This window comes from Vanacampus margaritifer, chromosome 4 (assembly GCF_051991255.1).
Source record: "Vanacampus margaritifer isolate UIUO_Vmar chromosome 4, RoL_Vmar_1.0, whole genome shotgun sequence".
Classification (NCBI taxonomy): Eukaryota; Metazoa; Chordata; class Actinopteri; order Syngnathiformes; family Syngnathidae; genus Vanacampus; species Vanacampus margaritifer.
Genome location: NC_135435.1, coordinates 17,915,112 through 17,925,728, shown reverse-complemented (window position 1 = coordinate 17,925,728; position 10,617 = coordinate 17,915,112). Strand labels below are relative to the sequence as shown.

General features: G+C 40.5%; 1 protein-coding gene and 1 long non-coding RNA gene across 2 annotated transcripts in view; one reads left to right on the top strand and one right to left on the bottom strand.

Annotated features, from left to right (window-relative positions):
• Positions 1 to 2,309: 2,309 nt before the first annotated feature.
• mafa (MAF bZIP transcription factor a) overlaps positions 2,310 to 10,617 on the top strand; it is a 69,427-nt gene continuing 61,119 nt past the window's right edge. Inside the window, exons 1-2 of the mRNA XM_077564009.1 lie at positions 2,310 to 3,714; positions 10,103 to 10,168. Of these exons, the coding sequence (XP_077420135.1) occupies positions 2,684 to 3,714; positions 10,103 to 10,130 (1,059 nt within the window). The 5' untranslated portion in view covers positions 2,310 to 2,683 and the 3' untranslated portion in view covers positions 10,131 to 10,168. The remainder of the gene's footprint in view (positions 3,715 to 10,102; positions 10,169 to 10,617) is intronic.
• LOC144050603 (uncharacterized) overlaps positions 6,066 to 10,617 on the bottom strand; it is a 77,841-nt gene continuing 73,289 nt past the window's right edge. Inside the window, exons 4-5 of the long non-coding RNA XR_013293877.1 lie at positions 10,047 to 10,163; positions 6,066 to 7,406 (exon numbers count right to left, since the gene is read on the bottom strand). This is a non-coding gene — a long non-coding RNA (uncharacterized LOC144050603). The remainder of the gene's footprint in view (positions 7,407 to 10,046; positions 10,164 to 10,617) is intronic.

Here is a 10,617-nt window from a genome sequence, read left to right as displayed (position 1 = left end):
ATAAAATGGCAGTTTTAGTCAACTCAAAATCAGTCACATTCAAAAACATTGGACTGCCTTTGCTTTTAAAAACTATCACTGAGAATATCATCATATCTAATGTGATTACTAAGTTAACACATAAATAATGTTGAAGAGTTCAAATTTCATGAACAAATAATTGTATCATGACCAAATGAAAAGTAACTCATATTAGAGCATACCACAAATGTCTTTGTTATAGCAGAAGATGTTATCTGTCGAGAGTCATGTGCATACACAATGAAATACAAAAAAAAATAAAAAATAAATCGGATTTTTTTTTTGGGGGGGGAGATAAAAAAAAGCGGAATTCCGCGAATTAGCGGAAAAATCACATCCCTGTATTACACACAGAAAAATAAAATATGTGAGAAATGTGTTCACACAATAAAACAACTAAAGAAACAAAATGCAATTAAGCACAAGCTAAAATATGAATGGGGACAAATTACAATAGTGAAAGAGTAACAAATAATGCTTCTCTTCCATAAAAAAAAAAAAAAATGCAATTTGAAAGCACTATGTCAGTCGGTTCCCCTCTCTTGCCGTATTCTTACTGAATGCACCTTGTGCCCGCCGTTTATTGCATTTTTGTCATTATGGTGCACACAATGGGGAACTCATGCAAACGGCCTTAAATTCCACATGAATGCAATGCCTTTCTGGTCTTGGTACTGCGTGAGAATGAGCATTATGGAGGAGGAACTTTATCAGAAGTTAGATTTGAATTCCTGGCACCACGCCACAATATTTAATACCAGCCAGCTATTTGTTTGCTCCACTGAAATATGTGTACAACATTAAAAAGATAAAATCAGTTGTACTACTTTTTTCTTTTTTAAACATCTGTCACATATGTCCAATAGTATTTTTATCAGGGCTCTTCAGAATAGCCTGACGTTTAGTTTTTAGCTTTTCTTTTCTTTTTTATTAGCTGTGTTTGTTTTTAATTCACTTGGAAAAAACATGACCTATACATTTCGCTTCTAAATCCCTTCATATACGTATTTCGCTTTCTTTGCACCCAGCACAGCTTCAAGACATTCTGTGCCTGATTTGTCAAAGTAGAACAGGAACACAACCAAGATCCCTTCACATTTCACACTGAGAATAGTGTTCTTTTCCTTGTAGCCTTTTGTTAAAGAAAGAAACATTTAACATTGTCGCAAGAGTGTTATCCTAGAAGCATTTTTGGCTTGTTGGCCAACAATCCCACAATATTTTAGTGATCATTGTGTTTTTTCTTTCATAGAGTGCTACCAACAACTTTGTCCATGTGTGTATAGTGAGTTTTTGACAATGGACATCGGGGTGAGAAGGTAACCAGGGTCACAAACTGTACAGAAGTCGAATGGCTGCGTTGCACACAAGTCAAGTCAAAGTAGGAGACCTCTGAACTGAGATAAAGTGCAATGAAAGTGAGCAGATTATACGAGCGCTCTGCAACATGACAAGCCAGTGCTTAGATAAAGGCATCTTTATGGCCATGGGACATGATAGCTTGGATGGAACATTGGGTTCATGTTTATGCACAACAACATCTTCAGCTTTGACTGCCTGATAATACCAAAACTTAGTATTAATAATAATGGCTGTTGCATTGAGGAAAGTCAAACATTGTAAAATAAACACTTTATTATATTTCTTTTTTCCTCAATATGATTGTGAGAGAATTTGATTATTTTAATATTTGCTATGTCCAAAAGGTGGCAGTGTTGAGTTTAATACTGGCACTAGTGCATGCAGCGTGCTCTTTAATTTATTTTTTATTTTTCAATCATTTTATTCAACATGAACAATACAACATGCATCTGGATCATGTAGGGTTTTATGTTTAAAAACGTAATTAGTGCCAACTTAGTAAAATATATGCATAAACAAATGCATTTATTGCAGTTTATAAGTTACTAATTGACAATAAAATAATGCACAGAAGCTTTACTGTATATTCAAATAGAAATAGATTAAAAGTGATCTACCGTTTCAGAAATAAGACTAAAAAATAGGAATGAATCAACAGCGTGCCTGTTTTTCTAATTTCCACTGACATAATTAAACAACTGTCATTCATGCAAACAGAGGTAGAGCAGGGAGATTGTGCTTCCCAGCTGAGTGTCAGTTGACGGCCTTTGACAGTTGACACGGGAGGGGGTGAAAATTTTTGGGCTCCTGTAGTCGACTAATATGCTAATTAGCTATCGGAGTGTGCGACCCCATTGGCTCCTCGTCCGAGACAATTTCCCACTTGCAGCCTGACGTCATGTGAGCTCCAAAGCTCTTAAACTCAACTGCTGTGTGATGCCTGCTTCAAAAAATCGCTCCCGTGTCCAGCCCACGCTCGCTCGCTCGCTCGCTTGCAGCCGGCTGCTTCGGGTCGCGATGTCTCCGTGAGAAAAGAAGCGTGAAAAAGTTGTGTTAAATGTTTGAAATACAACACGCGCGCCGAGAAGGGACTCCGCTCCTCGTGTGCGCGACACCCGGCCGGTGTGTGTGCGCAACAGCCTCCGAGCGACGGCCAAAGTAGTCCGAGCCAGGACGCTAGAGAAACTCTTCTTCTTCTTCTTTAACAAAGTTCCTCAAAGTGGCTCACGTTCTCGCCAACCAGCCCGGCGCGACGGCTGCTCTTCAGCCCGTCTGGAGGACTGTGAGCAGCAGCAAGAGGATGGCATCAGAGCTGGCAATGAGCAACTCCGACCTGCCCACCAGTCCCCTGGCCATGGAATATGTTAATGACTTCGATCTGATGAAGTTTGAAGTGAAAAAGGAGCCGGTCGAGCCCGATCGCACCATCAGCCAGTGCAGCCGCCTCATCGCCGGGGGATCCTTGTCTTCCACGCCGATGAGCACGCCCTGCAGCTCTGTGCCCCCCTCCCCGAGCTTCTCGGCGCCCAGTCCGGGCTCGGGGAGCGAGCAGAAGACACACATAGAGGACTTCTACTGGATGTCCGGTTACCAACAGCAGCTCAATCCAGAGGCGCTGGGCTTCAGCCCCGAGGACGCGGTCGAGGCGCTCATCAACAGCAGCCACCAGCTCCAGTCGTTCGATGGCTACGCCAGGGGCCAGCAGTTCGCAGGCGCAGGCGGCCCGGGGGGCGCCATGGCCGGGGAGGAGATGGGCTCCGCCGCGGCGGTAGTTTCGGCGGTCATCGCTGCTGCCGCCGCGCAAAACGGGGCTCAGCACCACCACCACCATCACCACCACAACCACGGCGGGGCCGGGGGCGGTGGCGGCGGAGGAGGTGGGGGCGGCGGAGGTGCCGGCCACCACCACCACCATCACCAGGCGCCGGGCATCCAGTCCAACGGCGTCTCCGGGACAAATCACCACCCGCACATGCGCCTGGACGACCGCTTCTCGGACGAGCAGCTGGTCAGCATGTCCGTGCGGGAGCTCAACCGGCAGCTGCGGGGGGTCAGCAAGGAAGAAGTGATCCGGCTCAAGCAGAAGAGGAGGACCCTCAAGAACCGAGGCTACGCGCAGTCGTGTCGCTTCAAGCGCGTCCAGCAGCGGCACGTCCTGGAGGGCGAGAAGACGCAACTGGTGCAGCAAGTGGATCACCTCAAGCAGGAGATCTCCAGGCTGGTCCGGGAGAGGGACGCGTACAAAGAAAAGTATGAGAAGCTCATCGGCAACGGCTTCAGAGAAAGTGGCTCGAGCAGCGACAACAACCCTTCGTCTCCGGAGTTTTTCATGTGAGTCTCAACATATTCACGCAGAAAAGAAAAGAAAAAGAATTGATGAGTTACTTTGCCCCAGTATAAAAGTTTGTTTGAACTTTTTTTCCCCCTTTCCCCATTTTGGCGTAAATGCCTAATAAGAACTATTTTGTCTTTTTTTTGTTTTGTTTTCATCTGACACATTTTAAACAGGTTTATATGGAGCGATGCGTTTGCGTTCACAAATCTCATGTAGTCTACAAATGACCCATTTGTCACTAGTGCTCAACCCTCATTAGATTTGCAGTGTCTGATTTGGATCCAACTTAGTTCAGCAACTTGCCCTTTGCCATTTTTTTTTCCAAGTTTGAAACCAGTGTGCAGATACTTGTTAAAGTGCATTCATGTAATTTTGTTTTGTTTGCCAAACTTGGAGGATTGCCAGCCATTTCATGCATTTGCTTCTTCTTCAGAGACTTTTATGTATTCATTGTTTTTTCAAAGAGTTATTGAACTATTCCGCATGCTGGACATGTATGTTCTTTTTATTATGTTTTATTTCTCTGTGCTATGTCTTTTTTTAATTATTATTATTTTATGAGGTGACTCCAGCATGGCATTCATATTTCATTTATGCCTCCTCACTTTTTTGGGACAGTTACACAAAAAAGTGACAGGATTTCCCACCTGTGTACTGTACAGTGCGATGGCGTTTCAGCTGTGTTGAAGTGCACCACCACCCAACGTCTTTAGGGTGCAATGAATATGACGGAAGTGGATCAAGCGGGGATCCTGCATGGTTCGGGGGTGAAGGAAATCATTTGTTAAAAACTGTTATTTAAATAGTATTCCTCTGCATTTGACAAAAAAAGATGAAAGTGTAATATAAGTACAAAGTTTTATAAATTTAAGGAGAGAAAAGTGCCACGGTTTGAAGCGTCTAGATGACTAATGCAGCTGATGAGCAAAAGCATTCGGTTTAATGTGACTGGCTCGGGTCAAGTGGATGCAGTGAGCAGGATTGTATAGCACATTTGCGACAGATGAGCGAAAACTCCCTTTTGCCACTATTTTCCAAAAACAAATTTGTTCAGCTCGTAATGCTTTAAAAGGAGTTTTGTGAAGAAGCTGAAGTATTGTGAGTGCAGTGCACTAAACACTCTGGCCTGTCATCGTGATATGGAGGGAGTTAGGTTTCCCACAGTTATTTGGCCCATGTTGGTATTTGTAACATGCAATACTTTCAATATCACTTCAGGAAAGAGGATGTTGTGTTGAATTCAACAAAGTCAATATTTGCAAAGCAATAATTGATATAATTGATAATGTCTGGACATTGTTAGATGGTCAGGGATTGATACCCTGCATGTATAAATTTAAAGAAAAAAAGAAGAGGGAGCCTCCTTTTGAAAATATGTGAATTAATCTTACATCATACATACATATAAATATATATATTTTGCTGTGCAAAATGATTTCACTCACTAACCATATGTGATGTTCATATGTGCTCGTTTTTGTCATTTCATACAATTAAATGATATGCAATAAATGTATAATTGCCTTCAATAAGTTTCTTACTTTTCTTTAACTGTTCCTCATAATTTTCACTGTGATCCCCAAAACAACAACAAGCAGAGAAATCCATCATAAAAAGTTCTGCAGCACAAAAACTATTATTTTCTTCATGTATTGTTTTCCCACAGACCACCCAAGAATTTGGTTTTAGCAGCTGGTATTTATCCCCAAATTAATATGCCAAAAATGGGAACACAGCACATGTTGAAATTATTAGAGGCATGCAAACATGTCAATACACATGCAACATGAACACATAACACAATAATTAATTCATGCAGTGGTTTTTATTGTTACTTTACTTTACTTTAATTACAGTTGGCAGTTTGATAGATGTTTCCTATTCTACATTAAGTCTGAAAACACTTTCTATAAGAGCAAGTCAATTTGGAATTTGATTCACAGCAATGGAAAGGGCCCATGAATCAAAACATAACTAAGAAAAAACAATAGGATGTATTTTATATAGTTAGACCCCCCCCCCGCCCCCCACACACACACATATTAGATGTTTACATTCTTTTAATTGCATGTTCCCGTCAATAAGTGTGTGTATCTCAGCAAGCATGTAAGTAAATGTGATATGTGCATGTATTTTATTCCCTCTCATGTCATGTTGATCAGATTTTTTATTTTTTATTTTTTTGACTACGCGTGTGTGCTCACACTTTGTTATTTGTGGATCTTTCAATTCCACTCCACTTCATCCTGTTTGTCAGAGGGCCTCATGGATGTTGGCTCGGAGCTTAGTCCGAGCAGAGGGGGGAGGGGGGTCAGTCATGTCATGTGAGGGGGCGCTGCTAAAGGTAGAAGAAACCAGATCATGTAATTTGGGTGTTTTTGGGATATTTCTTTAAGATTTTTAAAAAATATATTTTGCCTAATAGAAGTCACTTAACTTTTCCTAACAGTGGCTTTTTCTTAAATACAAGAAACTTGTCTAGGTTTTGAGCCAAAGAAAGTGTAATGGACATTTTTTTCTCCATTGTTTCAGGACAATCAGTTGCATAAACCAGCAGCCACTTAAAGGCACTTTTTTTTTTTTTTTTATGAAAACTAACATGTGCCTGTACAAAGCTACAAACGAGGCTCTGTTAGTCCCCATAGTATAGTTTTATAATAAAAATGCATCTTACTGGTAGTAATGTGCAACCCATTGGGTGATTTTTGCTAAGCAACATTTGCATGTCTGCTTTTATTCCAGTGATTTCCTCAGAGGTGTCTGCTGTTTTGCCCAGCCGACAGACTGCAGAGACTGAGACAATAGTTGGGCTTGTGCTGAATTAAATGCTTTTGCTGATGATTAATAGTGGTGCGGCCCGCTAGCTCCTGCGATGTAGGGATGATAAATCGAGAGCGTAGCTCCGTGCAGCTGTGCCGTTCTCGGCTTTTTGCATGCGTGCACATGCTACGCGAGTCACAGCCAAGCCGCTCGCCGTCTTCCTCAATGTATCTAATTACATCTATTTGATCAGAGATGCGGCAGTGCTATTTTCATATTTTGTTCTAACAACGCATTGGTAGGCCCTTAGATTAGACAGACACTTGTTTGCTTTTCTTCCAATTCAGAGAGCGTCTTTGCAAACTTAAAGGGACAGTTGGACTTTCTTTCATTTATTTTACAGCCAAGTGTTGTGGGTTCTTAGTGGCATGTAAAAAATGACAACATGGTTTCTGGTTAAGATGTCCTCTTTCAACTCTTTTTGCGTGCTCGTTTTGATTGTTTTCTCATTGGCACACAGCGATTTGAGCCAAACTAACAACACACTTGCATACTTTTTACAACTGAAAACACACTCAAACAAAGAAAGTCGACGTGCATTGTTCTGCCCGATATTCCATGAAATGAGTCACGGTGGCATTTGCAGACAACATGCGTACAAATCGTGGATAAAAATCCTTTCAAAGATTCACAAGCAACTATCTGGATCTGCTTGTGTGTGTTCATGTTTTTTTGTTCAACGTGCATGTATGTACAGTAGGTGTGAACACATGAGCATGAGTATGTGCGCATGTACAGCTATCACCTTGTCATCTTCTGGAGCAGACGATGAGTAGAGGTCAAAAGGGACGGCGCACAAGGCTGATTTCAAAGTCATTAGAGTAATCTCTACCCCGGGGAGCCCACACTCATTTCCTCTGCCCAGAGCCTAACAAATGAGATGGACAAGCACATCCGAGATACAACACAACTCAGTCAGTTCCAATAATTTATTTATTTATTCATTCATTTATTTATTTATACCCATTTTCTGTTTGGCCATTGCCAAATTATTTAAAGTAAAAACCTTCTCTATTGTTTTTGAGGAAAAATGTCATCATCATTTGCTATATAGTGGGTATAATAAGTCTGCACACCCTTGTTCAAATACCACCATTTTATGCTATTTAAAAAAAAATAAAAATAACTTTTTGGGACCTTAACGTTAATGTGACCTAGTGTATAACTCAATTAGAAAAAATAATTTTCAAGCTGAGGAGTAAAAATAAGTGACTTACACACCTACTTATAACGAAGACCGTGTCTGTATTTAGAACTCACCAATCACGTGCAAATTCATGTTAAATGGGAGTCAGCATGCACCTGCAACTATTTTAATACCTCTGAGTGACCCCAAATAAGTGACAATGTTCTAGTAGGCTTTTCCTGACAGTTTTTGCTTTCCAACAGAAAGCCTGGGTGTTTTGTGCTAACACTGACCGCTATTTTTAACTCTTCACAATCACGTCCACCTTGTCTACAGCCCCAGTTCCAGCTGAAATAAAACAGCCTCAAATGTTTCCCTGCTGGTACGGTGTCATTTTGGTGAAACCTACTTTTTGGAATTATGATCAATAGATAAGACTTTCATCTTGACACCCAATAGCCATAGACCAGACATATAAAGAAAACAGGAGATTGTTGTCACATGTCAGAAATGGCAAGTGCTTGCCAGAAATTTCTGCAGCTTCTTCAATGTTGTCTCTTAGCAACCTACCTGACCAGTTTTCTTTTTGTCTTTTCATCAATTTGAGAGGACCATCCAGGTCTTGGTAATGTCACCGTTCATTATTTTATGAACTTGATGATGACTGTCATCATTGTATTCCATGATATATTTAAAGCTACTGAAGGCTGAAAATTCAATTTTGAATCACTACTGCCACCTGTTAATCAGCTTAATCAGAGGTATAAATAGTTGCAGCTGTGTGCTTAGTTAAAAGAGTGTGTGCACGTGTTCTCTTTACTTTCACCTCTCAAAAATATTGATTTTGTTTCAATCATGTTGTACAGGTCATAGGTCTTATTAATGGTATGAAAATGTTTTGAAATGATTTATCTTGGTCTCATTATTTTATATCACAAAAATCTGGCATCTGAACAAGGGTGTGTAGACTTTTTATAACCACTTGAATGATTATTGTCATTCCTTAAGAACACATATTTTTCAGAGATCAATTTCACTCCAATTAAATTTCTTTCCCGTCACAGAATGACATAAATTTGTTTCAATTTGTTTGTACTTTTTTTTTTTTTTTTTTTTACAGTGTCTCGAATGGCTTTCACATCTGAGGATGGTATTTACAGATTTGCAGCAGATGAAGAAGATAATGAAAATCCGGTCTCCTGTCATTCTATATGAGCGAGATAGAGTGTGGAAACACTAAACTCCTTCAGAATTAAACTGACATCAGGGAGCCATTAAGGTGCTTATTCAATCCGAGAATGCTTTTGCTATTTCTATAAATTCCCCCCGCCCACCCCCTTTTTTTTTTTTTTTTTTTGAAGTGGGAAGTGACTGTGTGCTTCAAATAGACATTAAGCGGATACGTGTGGTGTCATTAGAGAGTTGTCCTTGAAAGACTGGCTGCAGGTTATGTTGGTAATGAGGTGCTCGGGACCTGCTGCCGTAATTTTATATGTCTGTAAATGGACCCAGACCAAGAGACGGTGACTTTTAAATAAATGCAACATCATCCCTCAGCAACCCCTTTGCACATAATGGTGACTTGTTCAAAAATATGGGGGGGGGGGGGGGTAAGAAATCACACACTTGTAACAATCCCATAGCACATGCTGAGATTGTAATGGAAAGATCTATTGAGAATTTTTCAAACTAAAAACAAAATGAAGATACTTACCAGTAATTTGTTTGTACACAATTATTAAAAGTGATCTGTGCGCCATTTATTTGGAAATACAAGATTTTCGTTTTCTTTTAGTCATTCTTCCTCACCGGGCTTGTTCGGCATCCCAGCACAGGGAGCCGCCATCCAAGCTAACATTTCCACATAACATTTATTGAGCCACTGAGTAACTGCACACACCTGCGCTACTACTTGAAAATGAAAGTGTCTCTCATGAAGTGTCAACGACGAAGGCCACAAATGCCAAGCGTCACAGTTCATTTCTCTGCGTGATGAATGTAGTCCCTTTTTGAACAGTTAATTGTATCATTTAATGAGCTGAGCAGGTAAAAAGTATTTTGTCTTCTCTGCGCAGCGACACACCGCACGCTTAGATATTTCGTCTCTGGTGGTTACAGTGTTTTGATGCATGGGGCTCTGCCTGTAAAGTCTATTTGCATGCAAATTTTTACATTTCCCTCTGCATCAAACACTTACTGTGATCCATGTACTGTATTCAACCAGACAGACAAGGCGAGGGAGAATCTTGCTCAGAGTGGAACTATTTGTTTCTTTGTGAAATGTGTGGTGCATTTATTTGTGTGTGTTTGACAGGGTGGCAGAGAATGACACATGCTGGAGAAAACAGAGGAATGAGAGCAAATGGCACCGTGTGTATTTACCTTGATAGTCATTTATCCTCTCCTGTGTTTTTCTCCAATCTTATCTGCTTCTCTAGGTCATCCAGAAAATTCCTCCATCTGTGATTTCAAGCCCCATTCCTCCGCGCCCTTGGTACCCTGAGGTAAAAAACAAAAAAAACTTCTATCAGTCAGCTTTTTTCCCCCCCATTATTTTTCTTTTATAAGAATAAGTGCCATGACAATTCATTCACAATTCATCGTCAGTAACATTTAACTCTTGCATGTACTAAAACTGTTGCTAGAATATTTTAAGCCTAAAGGATACAGTGTCTTCCTATTTATTGTAAATTCCATCCGTATGTAAAGTCAGAGTCATGAGAATTTAGGAAGATTTAAAAGCACTCTAGGTAAACGGAAGCAAGATTTTTTGTAGTAAAATGTTAAATATCGGTTGTGTCATTTCACACTAAATGAGCGTCGAGGCACTCTTGAGACTCAACAATTTGGATGTAAGCAATTAAAAAGTACATGTCCCATAATATATCCCATTAAATGGTCTGCTGCAATGCTTAACATTCTCTACAATTTTATGTTAATGTCAATGTCCCAC